Source organism: Mya arenaria, chromosome 4 (assembly GCF_026914265.1).
Source record: "Mya arenaria isolate MELC-2E11 chromosome 4, ASM2691426v1".
NCBI classification, from domain to species: Eukaryota; Metazoa; Mollusca; class Bivalvia; order Myida; family Myidae; genus Mya; species Mya arenaria.
This window is the reverse complement of record NC_069125.1, coordinates 37,607,748-37,625,499: the sequence shown is the minus strand read 5'-3', so window position 1 is coordinate 37,625,499 and position 17,752 is coordinate 37,607,748. Positions and strand designations below refer to the sequence as shown.

General features: G+C 34.7%; 1 protein-coding gene across 1 annotated transcript in view; it reads left to right on the top strand.

Moving 5' to 3' along the window:
• LOC128232437 (ubiquitin carboxyl-terminal hydrolase 32-like) overlaps positions 1–11,831 on the top strand; it is a 55,116-nt gene extending 43,285 nt beyond the window's left edge. Inside the window, exons 24-33 of the mRNA XM_052945981.1 lie at positions 4,537–4,759; positions 5,079–5,296; positions 5,907–6,097; positions 6,591–6,677; positions 7,189–7,309; positions 7,743–7,934; positions 8,533–8,782; positions 9,726–9,982; positions 10,359–10,451; positions 10,947–11,831. Coding sequence (XP_052801941.1) covers positions 4,537–4,759; positions 5,079–5,296; positions 5,907–6,097; positions 6,591–6,677; positions 7,189–7,309; positions 7,743–7,934; positions 8,533–8,782; positions 9,726–9,982; positions 10,359–10,451; positions 10,947–11,117 — 1,803 coding nt within the window. The 3' untranslated portion in view covers positions 11,118–11,831. The remainder of the gene's footprint in view (positions 1–4,536; positions 4,760–5,078; positions 5,297–5,906; positions 6,098–6,590; positions 6,678–7,188; positions 7,310–7,742; positions 7,935–8,532; positions 8,783–9,725; positions 9,983–10,358; positions 10,452–10,946) is intronic.
• Positions 11,832–17,752: the final 5,921 nt, after the last annotated feature.

Genomic DNA, 17,752 nt, shown 5'->3' with positions numbered 1-17,752 from the left:
TATTTTGGGGGGTCACAAGGTCAAAGGTCAACGTCGCTGTGACCTCTAATGTAAAAAAATATTTCCGTGCAATATCAGGAGAATGCTTTGATCTAGGTTCACCAAACTTTGAAGTGAGGTTGGTCATGATGTCTAGATGATCCCAATTGTTTTGGGGGTAACAAGGTCAATAGTCAAGGTCGTGGTGACCTTCCATGTAAAAATCATTTGCGTGTAATATCTTTATGTCTCCCCCATTCATGGGGAGACATATTGTTTTTGCCCTGTCCGTCAGTCAGTCCATCAGTCTGTCAGTCAGTCAGTCAGTACGTCACACTTCGTTTCCGCCCAATAACTATAGAACTCTTAGACCCAGGAACTTCATACTTGGTATGCTAGTTGGTCATGACTAGTAGATGACCCCTATTGAATTTGGGGTCACTAGGTCAAAGATCAGGGTCAACGTGACCTTGAGGTGAAGAAACGGTTTCCACTCAATAACTAAAGATCCTTTGGGTCCAGGAACTTCATACTTGGTATGCTAGTTGTTCATGACTATTAGATGACTCCTATTGATTTTGAGATCAAAAGGTCAAAGGTCAAGGTTACCTTCAGGTAAAAAATGTTATGTTGGCAGTGACCTTAAGCTTAAAAATGGTTTCTGCTCAATAACTAAAGAAAGCTTGTACCCAGGAACTTCATAGTTGTTCATGACTAGTAGATGACTCCTATTGATTTTGAGATCAGTAGGTCAATGGTCAAGGTCACCGTGACCTTGAGGTGAAGAAACTGTTTCCGCTCAATAACTAGAGAACGCTTGCAACCAGGAATTTCATACTTGGTATGCTAGTTGGTCATGACTAGAAGATGACCCATATTGATTTTGAGATCACTAGGTCAAAGGTCAAGGTTGCCATGACCTTGAAGTGAAGAAAAAGTTTCAGCTCAATAACTAAAGATCCTTTGGTTTCAGGAACTTCATACTTGGTAAGCTAGTTGTTCATGACTAGAAGATGACCCCTATTGATTTTCAGATCAAAAGGTCAAAGGTCAAGGTTACCTTCAGGTAAAAAATGATACGTTGGCGGTGACCTTAAGCTTAAAAATGGTTTCTGCTCAATAACTTAAGAACGCTTGTACCCAGGAACTTCATTCTTGGTACGCTAGTCGGTCATGACTAGTAGATGACCCCTATTGATTTTGAGATCAGTAGGTCAAAGGTCAAGGTTGCCATGACCTTGAGTTGAAGAAATGGTTACCGCTCAGTAACTAAAGAACACTTGCACCTAAGAACTTAATACTTGGTATGCAAGTTGGTTATGTAGATGATCCCTATTGATGTTGTGATCAGTAGGTAAAAGGTCATGGTCACGATGACTGTGAGCTGAAAAATGGTTTCCGATCAATAATTGAATAACGCTTGCGCCCAGGAACTTCATACAATGCAAACTTCGTTTACATTTTCCATGATTAATCAACAACACTTTCTTCTCTTCACTATTTAATATAATCGAATAAACCAAACTTCACTGTTGGTTTGTCTCCAGTCCAAAGTTACAAATTTCATGTCCATCATTTATTTTTTCTCAGCTACGACCACACAATAGGGGAGACAAGCGCTTTTCCAAAAAAGCAATCTCTAGTTATATAACATTGTTTATACATTTTTAAATGTTGAAATCCCCACTCTGCATTATGCACACATATATCTACAACAATGGTCAAGTTTAAAGAAATGCAGATATCATATTGTTTCTGCTTTTAATGCCTGGGCACTTCCCTGCCCCTGTGACAGAAAAACACTTCCCTGATGTCCTGTCGGAATTTCCTGTTCATAAAAGAATAAATTATGGGGTTAGCAGCATTATTTATAAAGTACAGGTAGAAAAGTATTGGATTCCGCTCCAATGCTCCATGTGTTATTAGAAACATTGGCAGAAATGCTATGATATACACAGTTGTGATGATACACAGAACCTTGGTTGTTTTGATGTGAGCTGACCTGTTTCTTATCATAGCTTGCCTCTGATTGGCTAAATTCAAAACATTTGAGTTTTGATTGGTCGGTGTTAGATTTGAAAGTTTCTGGTTAGCTGGAGACATGTCAGCCTGTTGTGGTGACATCCAACTTGGCCCTGGTTCAGGATTTAGCAGGTCACTATTTATTTCTTCAATAGCACTGTTGCTTGAAGTTGCTGAATTGGAATTGCCAATGACTTTGATAGTAATAACTTCATTTTTCCTTGTGGGAGAGCTCTTTTTAAACAATCTCTTAAGCTTTTCATGAGGTTTTTGTAAACCAGTCTGACTTTGCTTTGTTTTGCCCAAAGCCGATTTTGGCTTATTTGAAGGACGGCGCTCACTCTTTGAATATCCCATAAATGGCATTATAGCTGAAATTTTCATTTTCATAGTATCTGTAGGAGACAGGTTAGATGTGGGCCCGACCTGATTCTTGAATCTAATCCTTGTGGAATGCTTGTAGACCATAATAAAGATCAGAGAATACAAAATAATAATGGTGACTATGAGGACACTGAAGAGGCCAGTAATAACTTGCCAGTAGATCTGCAGGCTCTTGGCGGATATTATCTGGTCATTGGGCTGGCACACCTCCATGTTTATTAGGCCTTGAAAGGACTCCATGTATACCCCGACGCCCAGCATGGGAGGTACCCCAAGGGCGATACCAACTAGCACAGTAACCAGAATCATTGCCATGGTAACATGCTTGCTTCCATCTTGTGTGTTTTTGTGGTACACTATTAGAAAACGGTCAAAGGCAATAGCAGCTAGGATCATTGCAGAGGATAATATAGCACAATTTCTAAGCAGCTCCCACAGTTTACAAATTAGATCACTCTTGAACTTGAATAGCCATTCCTTTAACAGGGTCCCTGGAATTACAATAGAACAGGCTATCAAGTCCAGTATAGCCAGCAAGAGAACCAAGTATGTTGAGGTTCTCTTTTGAACTGATCTAGAAAACACGGTTATAACAAGACTGTTGCCAATGATCCCAATAAGTCCTATCATTGATAGGATGAATGTTAGAGGTCGGAGTATGGACAGACGATTCCTCCTTTCACGGCTCCATATACAGTCAATGTCATAACAATCATTACTCATGTCATAGTAACTGTAGTTGCTGTTAAAGTCACCTGTGTTCTCATCCAGGAAGTCAAGACTGATGTTTGTGAAGTTGAGGTTATGCATTTCTGTGTGAAGTGTTGTCTTCACAAAATTAGTCTTGCTCTTGTGATTTTTTAATGTCAGATCCAGATGTTCTAAATGAGTAATTTAAATATTCCTTTCTATATCAGTCAAAACAAAAGTGATCACTCATTCATCAGAAACTTTCTAATTAGTGTTTATGTATTACTTGAAAGAATTGTATTAATCAAAAATCATAATTCAAAGTAATATGCAGTATCCTTTCCTGATTAATTTCATGACTTGTTAATGAAGACAGTGCTTCAATAACTTGGTAGCATTTGTGTATACCACCTCCATGAACTACAGGTTTTGTTTTATAATTCAAGGCCAAACATAATAATCAACGGGTGTTTTAAATACAGAAATTAATAAATATAAGCTGAACTGACTTAGTTAAATGATTTATGTATTTCTTTCCAACTTTAGATGTAATTATGTGTTTGAAATGCTTGAATTAATATTCTATTTAATTCTAACAACCTTTTGTGAAAAACTTAAGGAGTGTTTAATTCTTGTTTTCATGCAACAAAATCATCATGAAAACCAAATCAAAGAACTTGAACAACAAAGGCCTTACCCAGAGTTAATCAGCTCATCAAGTGGGTGCTTTCTCTGTTCCCACTCTGTCCACACTTCAGTGATAAGATAATCTTCCCTATTCAGAGATGCAGAGAGTGTAATGATGTCACAGTGTCAGTCATCTCAAGCATTCTGGCCATATTGAGCTCACTTGTTTACCCTCAAGGTCATGTGGAGCAGACGACAAGTGGGGAGATGCTTGATTGGCATGCTTCTGTGCTGACCTCACCATATGGCTAAACCGGTTTTATCAGGAGATGGCTTTTCAAAAAATGATAAAATCAGGATCAAAGGAGAATATGAATCCTTGACTGAAATTGTAGGGACAAATGGAGAACAAATTTGTTTAAAAATCAGAAAATTGAAAATACACTCATTTATTAAAAATCCTGGAAAGCTTTGTTTTAATATGGTTTTGAAAGACTTTATCTTGTTATTTCCGATGGAAAAGAAACAAATATTGACCAATTTTTAAAGTTAAAAAAGTGATTATTAACTTTGCTGTTTACTTTTTCACATGAAATATTTGATGATGTCCTCACATATTTAAATATGAATATGCATACCAATTTAATTTCCAAAGCAATAATGAATTGAAAGTAAACAAGGATGACACAAATAACGTTGTTAACTTGAACAAAGGTCTAAATAATCGGCCCCTCTAACCTTATAATTATGCAAGTGCAGAATTTTTTTCTTTTTAATCACTGCAAAGATACTACTTTAAATGTGTTTTTTTCAAGTAAGTGAATATTGTTACAGACTCTACCCCATGACAACCACAAGATCCGTAACCAGGGTGTCGGGGGTACACTGTACGCGTACGAGCTTCCCCCCATGGAGGATGTGGAGCCCCTCACCGCCGAGGAAGAGGCCAACCCTCAAGTTGAAACAAGGTCCCCGGGGGGTGAGAGCAGATCCACCCCCTCAGGGGAGGGGAAGTCAAGTATAGGCCTCAGTGAGATACAGCGTGGGGTCACTTCTAGTAAGTCTTCCCATTTTCTTGTGATATTATTTTATAGCCATTAATATGCTATGCATGAAGTACTTTAAAATTATAAAATACTTTTTAGGGTGTCAAAATACTGCTTTAAAATTATAAAAACAACTCTAAATAGAATTTGCAGATTTGTTATTTGTGTGTTACGATTGTTATTTGTGTTATGAGAAAAAGAGGAAATAATTATTGTTAGTCTTCCAAACATTTTGATCAATTAACTGGCATATTTGTCATGATACGAAATACTTGCAATGCCAATGTCAAAACTATAAGTCAATTTATTGAACATCTTACTTTATCACAGAGAGGCCAAGCGCCAACGGTCACATATCTCACTTAAAGACAACACCCGGAATGGGTTCATTAAACGGATCACCAGCCAGCACCCCTACCCACTCCCGCAACAACAGCAGTGCCAGCCTCAACACCAACAGCAGTGTTGGGCTCGATTCCCAATCCACCCCGCACAAGTCTGTTGGAGATGTATTCAATGGATTTGTAATAGCAGTACACAGAAAAATGGTGAAGAATATGCTTTCAATTGCTTATAATGAATTTGTACTCATATATAAATATGAATATGTCTGTTATTGTGAATTATGAAAGTAAATGAAAAATTTATGAATTGATATTGAAAAAATCCATAATCAATAACTCAAACTAAAAGGTGCATGTTTAGAAACAAGAATACCAGGTTTCGCAAGGACTTGAAAAGTACTTGAATTTTAGGCTGCTGGATGAAAAGTCCCTAAATTTGCAAGCAACACCTTAAAACTACTTTAACTTTTATTTTGCCTTGAAAACTGCTTGAAATGTGCTTGTATTTTTTGAAAATAGTCCATATATTGTCCTGTTCTGCTCCAAATGAGGTGCAAGTAGTAAAATGGTTCATCTTTACAAAAAAAGGTTGATCTTAGTGGATGTTTTGCTGGTAATTAATATAATGCATGTCATAGATTGCTATTATTGATAGTTTTTTTTTTTCATAGTTACTTATTTAAGGTAGTCTTTGAATACTGAATACAGGTCCTTGAAAACTCCTTGATTTTTTTGCTTGTCTGGCTGAATGAACCCTGAAATTTATACATAATAATAAAATATCATTACTCATACTTCAACTAATATTTTCCAGACGCTGATGGACCTGTACTTCCAATCCTCTCAGAAGACCCGACCTAGCCTGTTTGGAACGCCCATTATTCTGCCATGTGATGAGAAATCAACCAATCAGGACCTGTACGCTTTCATCTGGCGACAGGTGGCTCGTATCGTCAGCCCACTGCCCCCGTCGGAGGCAAAACTGTCTAACCATGCGCTTGACTGGTACGTCAGACTTAATCAAAACATTTAGGAGGAAAAAATGTTTTAATTGTTTTGATTTTAAACATTTTATTATCTTGTCTGGGGGGGGGGGGGGGGGGGGGGTTCATAGAAAAGAAGTAGAGTTGTCATAGCCTTGGTTTCATTGGTGTTGTTGTTATTTTGCAAACACTTTAATCTTTACCATGACTCTACAACTGTTTAAACTATTTAAGTTAAACTTGGTACACATGTTGCCAGAGACAACCCACACATGCTTAGCAAGGCCCATTACTCTGGCTTCAGTAATTGTTGAGTAATGCCATCGACTGATATACAACAGACAACCGTTCGGTTTGCTCTGTCGAGATCTTGTTTGCTGTATTTTGACATACAATGAGTGGTGAGCACATTTTACAGTTGATTATAATCATCAGTGGTATGTTATTATTTTTCATCCAAGACTTGCTTACTGTAGTAATTCATTGCATGGAGATATTTCCTGATTGTGTTTCAGTGATGATAGCCTGGGTTATGAGTACCCGTTCACCTTGAAGGTGGTGCAGAAGGATGGCTTCACTTGTGCCTGGTGTCCTTGGTACAGGTAAGCTTCACAATTTAACTAAGTCTAAACTTATTGTTTGACTTGTGTGTGCTTTGTTGACAGTTAGGTACATGGTCTATTCGTAAATATATGTAATTTGTGAGATAGACTCGACTTGTGCACGGGTATGCTTCACAAAGTCTATACTTACAGTTTGACTAGGTACATGGTTCTATTCTTAGGTGTATGTGATTTGTTTGGGCTCACTCCAATTAAAATATAACTGTTATAACACCATTTAAAGTTTTCATTAACATAATTAATATAGCCCAGGAAATTAATTTGCAGGTGCCCAATAGTAATCACCCTGTCAATCCGTTTGTCAGTCCACGTTTTTTTGTCATAACTTTTAAAGCATTGACGATAGTTTTAATTTGCTCTCTGTCCATTTTGCTATCCTTCGGAGCCCTTATCATATTCTGTAATAGCATTAATTTCTACACTATGAACAATTATCACACTTTTGATTAAACAAGTCTATATATAACCTGTTTTCCATTTTACTTGGCAGGTTTTGTCGAGGCTGCAGTTTGGAGTGTAACACGGAGACTTTCAATTTTGGTAGTTCCTTCATTGCAATAGACTGGGAGCCTACAGCCCTGCACTTGCGATACCAGACCACATGTGAACGGGTAGGTTAGGTTGGGCAATGTTTTGTAAAAAAAAATATTCAAAGAAAATTTTGAATTTCTTTTATTGCTTTCATACAAAGTAGCTGTTCAATTGTAAAGATTGTACATTTGAAACCGGTTGGCTCGATATCCCAGGGATTGGCCAAAATACATAGTGCCTCGCAAATATCGAGCCAAGCGGGGATGCTTACATAGAGTAAACTAAAATAGGTCCTCTACATCAAGTTTAAGCGAATGAGAAAATCAAGCCAAGAGACATCGTGTCAACAGGTTTTAACTGTTATTGGATAAACAAGTCAAAATTTAATCGGATCGCATGATTTTTAGTGGAAGTGAGGCTTTAAAATCATTTTCACCCCTTTTTTAAATATGATCAGCTCTAATTGCATTTTGACAAAAACCTACATGCTTCTATAAGAATCTCTATTTCTAGTTCTTTGAAGAGCACAAAAGCGTGTCCGAGAGCCGCGCACGTCAGAGCCAGCCAATTGACCTGGATACGTGCCTGCGAGCGTTCACCAAGGAGGAAGATTTGGGAGAGGATGAGCTTTATTACTGCTCCAAGTGCAAGAAACACTGTCTAGCTTCCAAGAAACTTGACATCTGGAGGTTACCACCTATACTGGTACGTTGAAAGGGTGGGTGGGGGTTGGGCAGTAGGGTGAATAGTTGGGGCAGTAAAGTAAGGGGAAAAACTTATTTGCTCTACCATTGCTAGAAGTGCAAGAAACACTGCATTGCTTCCAAGAAACTTGACATCTGGAGGCTACCGCCCATTCTTGTATGTAGACAGGGGTGGGGGGTAGGGTGTATAGTTAGGGCCTTTAAGTCAGAGTTAGAATTGGTTTGCTCTTCTATTGCTCAAAGTGAAAGAAACACTGTCTCGCTTTGAAGAAACTTGATAACTGCAGGTTACCTGCAACACTGGTTCCCAACATTTTACAAGTTGTTGACAAAGGTCTAATAGTGAAGGTGTCTCGCTCACAAGGAAGTTTATTCAAGCCCCACCAGGAAAACATTCTCTTTGCCTCAACAGGTGAACTTCAGTCCTGGTTATTAGCCAGGAAACAGACGTGTTTTATATCTGCTTCATTAAATTCTGTTGTCTTCACATTGGAGCTAAAATATATGGAATTTGTATAAACTAAAAACATCACTATAATCAGCCAGAGAGTGCATTACATGTCAACCAGTATTGCAGCTGTATTTTTTTTCCATTTCAGATTGTAAATCTAAAGAGGTTTCAATTCTTGAATGGGAGATGGGTGAAATCTCACAAAATAGTGAACTTCCCGTTAACGGACTTTGACCCATCATGTTACCTTGTTCCTCGGAAACATTCCTTATGCAACTGTGGTCGTCTTGGCAATGAGACGATGCCTGGTCACCATGGTGATGGCCCTGAGAATACCAAGGTGACAGATACTGAGGAGAAGGTCGTTCCCAATGGCAACTGTGATAAAGAAAGCCCAGGTTAGATAAACGTGATTTTTCTCATGAATAATTAACTCAGTAGCACTAAGAGGCAAAACTCCCAAAATGCGAGTAAAAATTGGAAAATGCGAGTTGAGTTTCTAGGTACATGCAAAATTTCGCGAGATCTAGAAAATTTGAAACTTTCAATTTGCCTACTTTCGTTTTCTTGTAAACACACATAAAATGATGATGTATACACAAGCGTGTTATGCTTAGTGCATATTGTAGATTGGTATTTCATGTTCAGATTTTAGGCGGCAGTTTTTGGCTAAAAATCAGTTTTTTTTACTCATGGATATTAAAAATCAACGACGGCTGATGCTGATGATCAAACTAATCCGACATATGAGCTGACATCAAATTAACCATACTTCAAAACTGTAACTAAATGGGTGAAAAAACTCCACATAAAATTAACCTTTAATACAGACAACGATGTGAATGTATGCAAAATATATGAACATACTGAGTATCAGACTTCCTCAATATGTTTTCTATGTTTACGAATCTAATGGCTTTAGAAGGTGAATTGTAATCACACAGAAACTATTGTTGTTGTTTTTAATAAAATTCCATTTTCCTATACAAAAAATAAAGGGACAGAACAAAATTATTGCGAGTGAACTTCAGATTTTGCGAGTTTGCATTTTCAGCACTGGAAAAGATTTGCGAGTACCATTTTTATTTTATTTTCAAACCCTCTATATTGATGAATAATTACCATGCAAACTGAATGTATTAGCCAGCCCGCAGTAGTACGTGTTATAAAAATGGGTAATTGCTTCATGAGTTTGTATTCAACATGGCTGAAAGTACAAAATGTTGCCAAGCATTAGAAAGTAGTTTCAATTTTACAGTTAGTTTATTACTAGTGGAAAGATTCATATTGAAAAGTAGATTTTGGAAGAATTAAATGAAATTCAATATTTACCATATTCAGAATCGGTTTCCCCAGCACGTCGAAAAGAAGATGGTGAAAATGTAGAAAACGACAGCACCACTAATGAAAACAGCTCCACCACAAACAATATAGGTCCTTCCAGTGAAAATGGCTTGAGCACAGAGGACTCCATGGCATCAACCTGTCCACTGTCCGAGTGTGAGACGACGTCTCTAGATTGCCTCTGCAATAATAACGCCACTGGTAGAGAACAGGATGATGAAAAAGACTCCAAATATGATCTCTTTGCAATGTCTGTAAGTATTTTATTGTATGCTTGCTGAGTGTGTAAAAGGTGAGATAGAAAGGTTATTCGAAAAGTTTTTTGTTTTGTTTCAAACACTTTGACAAAATAATGTAGTGCTCAATCAGGCAGCGGTTTTGTGAAAAGAGTTGTGTTTTAGAAAACTAAACTCTCAATCAAACTCTTGTAAAAGTCTGAAGGCATATACTGCCCTATGTTTCATTTTAAAAATGTGAAGTTATGGTAAAGTTATCTTTGTTTAAAGTCCTTTTTTGAAGCAAAATATTGCCTTTCGACTTAGCATTTATGTCCAAATTTATCACATGGTAGTCAAACACTGTTAATGTTTGAGTCCAAATATTTATATTGACTATCCTTGTCTTCAACAGTGTCATACAGGTATACTGGGAGGTGGTCACTACGTGGCGTTTGCTAAGAACCCCAACAGCAAGTGGTACTGCTACAACGACAGCAGTTGTAAGGTAGGTGTCACAAGTTACTAACTATAAAACAGTTTTGCCTGAATTTCAAAAAAAAATCTCAAACATAACAAGCTAAGTTATCTTATTTTATTAACCTAAATGATTATTTCTTTAAAAGTCGTCAAACTATAGAATAATATTATTATGCATATTGTACCAAAACCAAAATAGTTTGCTCCAGTTATAAGGGACTAAAGTTTGTTTGAGAAATTGGGGCCTGATGGCTTATCAGATGTGGAATTGGAAGACATTTTACAATTTGGTTAAGTCTTATGTAAGCAGGTTTATGAACATACATTAAAAAAATAAAGTTTCATTTTGCAGATTCATTTAATCGGAGGAAATTTTGCTGTAACAGTCATTCAAAATAAGATGAATAAAAGATACAGAGTGGTCCACAAATTTAAACTGGATGCATGATATTACATAAACTTTGCAATTATATTACTTTCAATATTATCATTTCATGTATATTTTATTTGATATGTCTTACAGGAAGTTAAAGAGAGCCAGATGGATACAAACGCTGCCTACATCCTGTTTTATAAACGCCGTGACCTTGACCCCAAATCTTTCATGCCAGAGGTCGAAGGAAAGAGTCCTGATACACAAGAAATTGACGATGAGTTTGAATCAGACTTTAAACGCCTTTGTGTTATACAATAATGGCTAGGTGATAAAGTGGTTATCATGCTGGATATAGGAAACTATTATGCATATTCATCCATATATACCTTCAGTCAAATTAGTGTGATACTCTTGTAAAGTGTACTGTTTTAATGCTGTTGTTGTTAACATATGAATCTTTTACGTTGTTTGTATTTAGATCACTGTTGTTGTTGCTGTTGTTGGTATAAGATATTGTTTATTTCCTCAGAGGTCAAAATAACATTAGGTTTTGTATTAAGAGTAATTGCTGCATTTCATTAGGCCATCCATTAAACAAATATTTTCTGCGGCAAAACTGACTCACAGAAATTAATATGACACGAAGGTTTGTTTCATCCTTGGGTTTATCATTTGCTGTGGTTTAGTTTAGTGTTAAAGAGACTTGTTATCGTTTTATAGGACCAGGCCCCTGTATCATAAAAATACTCAAGTAAAATCACAATCTCAATTGAATTTGCCAACTAAAGGTATAGTATGATTCATAATCTTATCGGTACAAGTTTTCACTTTTTTAAAACATATTTTTCCATTGAATTTGTTGATAAAAAGATTTTGACAATATTTCAAAGAAAACTAATTCAAGAGCAAAACATATACTTGAATACTTCTTAAAGCTGCACTCTCACAGATTTACCATTTTTACAACTTTTTAATTTCTTGTCTTGAATAGAGCATTTTTTTGCATAAATATCTGCAAACCAATGATATAAGATTGCTAACAAAAAATCAGATTGTAGATTTTCATATTTCCGTTCGAAAATTAATGTTTTATGGCTTAAACCGTTATTAACGGTTAAGGAAAAATGCATAAAACATCAATTTTTGAACTTAAATATAAAAATCTGTGATCTAATTTTTGTCAGCAGTCTTATATAACTGGTTTCCATAGATTTTTGCAAAAATTGGCTTTCAAGACAAAAAATAAAGAAAGTTGTCAAAAACTTCAATCTGTGAGAGTGCAGCTTTAAAAGACAATGAATTGTACTCAAGCACATTTTTGGCTGTAGAATATTTTCCATGGGAATCAAGAGGAAAGGTTTTCTACAGCATAATTAATCATAGAATGTAGTTTTAAAATGTGTTAACATATAAATCAAGTTCAAAAACATTTGATGATATGTGGCAAAAAGAGTTGAGATTGAGATTTCACTTAAGTATTTCTGTGCTTTTGGGGCCAAACATCGCAAACGATAACTGTGAAATGTGAACAAAATGGTTGTCACAATGATTAAACATCGCAAATATTCAAACTAGAGCTCTAGGGCCACATTCATAAAGCATCTTCTTTCGAATTAATGGAAAATTGCCTTCTTCCTTATATTATTATGAAGAAAACTAACAATGCTTTTACCCCAAAACATGAAAATTGGCAAGAAAATGGCACTAATAATATCAGTATATTAATTTAGTCGATGAAAAATAGACGAAATTTTAAATATTTGTTGTTAAAAATTTGAATTTTTTTTGCTTTGTTGAAAATTTTCACCAAGAAACTTTCAAAAAGTTTTTAAAAATAATTATTATTTACAAAAAATGTGACTTTGTTCATACAGCTATATGTTTCAGGTGATGAAATTAACATCATCATAGAATATTACACAGAACGTGCATTTCATAACATTTCCTACAAAATAAGAAATTATAATATATGGTTGTATAAGTTTTGGTGTTTTATAAGGTCTTTGAATTTCTTTAATCAGTGAATTACAAATTAACTTTAAATTTATCATGCACAGTGGATTAGGGAAAAGAATTAACAGTTTGTTTGTTTTATCCAAAATGAGTGTGTATATGAATGTTATAAAATTATAAATGTTACCAATGCCATTTTTTGCTTGTCTGTTTTTTAAAGAAAAAAAGTTGAGGTATTGTCTGAACTCTTGCTGTAGTTATTTTAGAGTTATGCCCCCTTTTCAACCCCCAAAAAAGAGACAAGCATTTGCTTTCACTTTGCAGGCTCTTGTTACAGTGTATGTTATCTTTTAACATGATCATGCCAATTAACTGATTTTGGCGCTTTTTGTCTTTCAATTTTCGTTGTTAATCCGAAGTTTTGTTGTGGCATCTGTCATCGGGTTCATTATTGAAGGTGTTCTTAGTTAGATGTAAATACTATTGTGCATTTCACATACTGAAGGTCCAAGATACTTCTGAATTTTTCTATTGTTATTTATTATTATTTAATTGACTTCAGAGAAAATATTCAGTTTTGGCGGACATTAAATGAAATATTATAAAATTAAATGATTTGGTAGTATATTTTATTTTTTTGGCAAAATTTTAAACTATTTGATGAAATTGTCAAAATTGTAACTTTTTGGGGCAAAAATGTTAGTTTTTCCAATACTTGGCCATTTTTTTAAACTTCATACACTATTAACGCGACCAGATCAAAGGGAGATTAGGTTTAAGGTATTTCTTCTAATTTTGTTTAAAATCAAATGAAAAAAAAGGTTATAAAATCTTGATTCTACATTTTGAGAGATGTATGGTACTGTTTTATTGTTTGCACCTGTTTCAAACTACTTGTGTAGTTTCACAAAGGCTGTGCTACATTGAAGTGTTCATTGAAATTCTGTATTTGCATTGGTATGAGTGTTTTGTCTGTTAAAAGAGTGGTCACAAAACATAACTTGTACATGTACAGGTACATTTGGACTACTTCTTGTGCACTACTTCATTCAAGTATGTGTGAATAGTACACGTTTATCATGACATGTACGATAGTATGATGAAAGGGATTCCTGCGTGTCAGCATGTTTGCAAAACACTGCTTGTACAGAAACATGTACATTCGGACTACATTTTGTGCAATACCTCATCAGGGTTTGTGCATTGTACACGTTTATTGTGAAATGTTTGATAGTACAAGAAAAGGGATTCCTGGGAGTATCAGCAAGCCTACAAGTACAAGTTTAGAGTGACTTTTTAAAAACAATTTTTGAACTGGACTGCATTGTTGTCATGTATATGTATGATGTAAAAGAATTTCACAACCCCTGTTGATGAAAAGAAACTATCATTTGAAAATGTTATTTAAAAGATAAGTTTTGACATTTGAGAGCAATAGAATGAGAAAGTGCATGGGGGACATTAGCACAGACCTTCAAGCTGTTCTCTATAAAAGAAAAAGGTTATAACAATTGGTAATATAAAACATTGAAATTCTACATAGCTGGGATAGTTAAACTTTGAAGTGCCAATATTCTTATTTTGAAATCTGAAATGGAGCTGATACAAATCATTTGTATCATTGTTTTACACAGTCAGTAAGAAATCCCATTGGTGTTTAAAGAGAGATTGATAATTTAGTTTATTTGTTTGAAACCCTAAAAAACATCATAGCTTAATTTTGAAATGCAAATGGTTAAAAATTGTGATATTGTTCTTGTGCATGAAAGTAAGTCATAATTTTGTGTATGTTTTCTATATTTTGTTGAAATTTCTATTGCTCAATTAACCTTTCATTCATTACCATTCACAGGGGTTCTAAATTTTCGAATTAATCCTGAAATCAGGATAATGAGAGACTTTTCAGTTGTACAGACTGATTTTTGCCCTTACATATACATATGTATTAAAGCTGCACTCTCACAGATTTACCGTTTTTACAATTTTTTTATTTTTTGTCTAGGAAAGAACAAATTTTTGCGTAAATATCTGCAAATCAATAATAAAAGATTGCTGACAAAAAATCAGAGCGCAGATTTGCATATATCCGATAGAAAATTAATGTTTTATGGCTTAAACCGTTACTAACAGTTTAAGAAAAATGCATAAAATATAATATTTTTAACTTAAATTTAAAAATCTGCATTCTATTTTTTGTCAGCAGTCTTATATCACTGGTTTCCATGGATGTTCGCCAAAAATGGCTCATTCCAAGACAAACAAAAAAAAAGATGTCAAAACGTTCAATCTGTGAGAGTGCAGCTTTAAAAACACAAAAGGAAGTATCTTTCATCACATCATGTGGAGTGATGTATTTTCTGATCGATGAAAATTGAGCAATGTTATATAATACAAGTGTAATGGGGTAAAATGAATTTGGAAACAATTTCAAAAGGGGTCTAAGGCCCTGAACTCTGCTTTTGGCATACCTTTAGATCCCTCATACTCTAACAGATCTCTGGCAATATTTCAGGATTTACAATTATTAGCTGTTAGAACCTCTGCATTAAAATGAGTCGGCTTTTTTGATGTAATCAGTTTTGGTGGAATCTTTTGTCAGTATGAAGACTTATATTAATCTGTGATTTTATTACTTTTTAAGTCATACATGGCATTGACATTCTCAAACTTTTGTTTAAAAAATTGCAGTCAGAATATATATATAAATATTTTCTTACTGTACATTAATATCTTAAATATGCAATGGAGTTTTGAGTGTTTACCATTCAGAAAAATTAAGAACTCCTAAAAACAAAAATCTGTAGGATCTGTCACAAATCTTCATATAATACAGACTTGTATTCAACCAATGTGACCTAAGTGTCACATGCTTTTTTTCACATGTTTGTCCAAGTAAGCATTACAACAAAAAAAGACGCACCTGTTTCAGTCACGTTTGCTAATGAGCCCGGAAGATTTTGAAATGAAATATACATCTGATCATTTTAGTTCTGTATATAAGTAGAATGAATACTAAAAATCCAATAGAAATCACAGCATAAACACTCTACTTTTAATGAAATTAAATTGCAATGTGATCTGATTAGATGACATCATAATTTTATAATATGTTCATGACATCATTTCCTGTTTAAATACCAAAATGTCTATATGAATGTTTGTCATAAATCATGAGGACATATCACATTTTCTTTGAATGATTTAGATGGAAAATTAACTACTTTTTCAAATAAATCTTTATCACAAAAACAAAATGAGTAATAAACCTATGGTTTGCTAGATTATTACCAATTTGGCAATTATTTTTTCCATTTAAATTGTTTACAAACACGCGGAGTGATATATTTTCTGTTCTATGAAAATTGATTTAATTTATATTACACATGTGTATTTGGGTAAAACAAAAAAGTATGTGATGGTTATATTAAACTGGTAATAAGGTATGGCATGTGATAAAACAAGGTCTTTAATTGGTTTGTATATTTTTCAAAGTGTTTTTTCCTGCAAGCTTTTAAGTATTTGTTGTTTTAATCCAGCAGTTCGAGAGAAAAAGAAGATGAAACTGCTTGAAGCATTCCATTGCATGTATTTTCAATATTCTTTTATTTTGTTGAATCATTTATTTATTTATGATTTATAATTTTGTATCAGAGTTTTATACCAAGGCTTATGTTAAAGTATATGCAGAGCGGTGTGCTCTGTGGAGTGAGTGAGATTTTATACTTCTTTGTTATTGTTGAAAATCAGTGTCATAATGATTTCAAAGTTTACATATAAAAAAACTGCAAATCATGTCATGTTGGAGTTTTAGTTGATTATCCCTCCAACATCTGACGCGCCTATCAAACCCTTTACGAAGGTGAAGTAGTAGTTTAAGCTTGATTGTGACAAAGGCCAATGGTTTCATAAATTATGCTCAAGTCAATTTCCTTGGGAGAAACTACTATGATATCCAGTTTGATATCACCAAAGTGCTGGTGGGTTCGATCTTCACCTTGGACACTGGTTATGGTCTATAAGACTGTGTCTCAAGTGGGGATCAAACCCACAAGCTTTTGAGTGAAATGCAGTTACCATAACCACAAGACCACTCTCATTTGTCCGAGGTAGTGTTGTGGTATACATGTAGGTATCCACATTTCACTCAAGTAGTCATTGTTTTGAACCCAACAGGAAGCATTTTCTTCTGACTTCTCAAACTGGCCACTGGTATTGATTTCTAATATAGTAATGTACTTTATTCATAAAACATATCCTTAATGTTTATACCATACACACACTAAATTACTGCAAGACCTTATGTGGCTAGAAATAATTGCTACCCATGCACATCCATAGGTGGCAGTATCGGTCAGGTATGGTAAAACATTATATGTGTTTAATTATAAACACAATAGTTTTTGTGTTATGTATATAGTTTATAAATACATGTATATAAAAAAAATCGTTGATACTGACTTGTATGTGCATATAGGCCTGTCTTTACCTTCTTTAATTACCTCGCAACATCTTAGATTATTGTCCGCGCTATTTTAAGCCAAGGGTACCCCTTATCATGGCCTCAAAATAAGGGGAAATAGGGCCTTTCATGATTCTCCTCCGCCTAATTTTGTAAGGAGGTACATCCAAGTTTATTTCCTGAAAGTTTGAGGATTTTTACACCTTTCACCCCAAATGACATGTTTTGACACATACGCTGTAGAGTAATGTCTCCGTTGTGGAATTGATTTCAATCTAGAAACCAATGTTATTAAACATATTACCTGTAAGACACTAAAAATTCTCATCTACTGGACTGAAAGGTAAATTGATATGATTTATGATCTTTAATGGAAAAACAAACAAGCTTACCTAACATGTTCAATCAAGACCTGTAATATTTACCGATTCCAACCTGACAATAAAGTGATTATTTAGCTTTGTACTGAAAATCGTCAAACATCAACGTGACAAATATTTTATTTATACAATGTGCAAAAATGACCAGCTTTACATCTGAA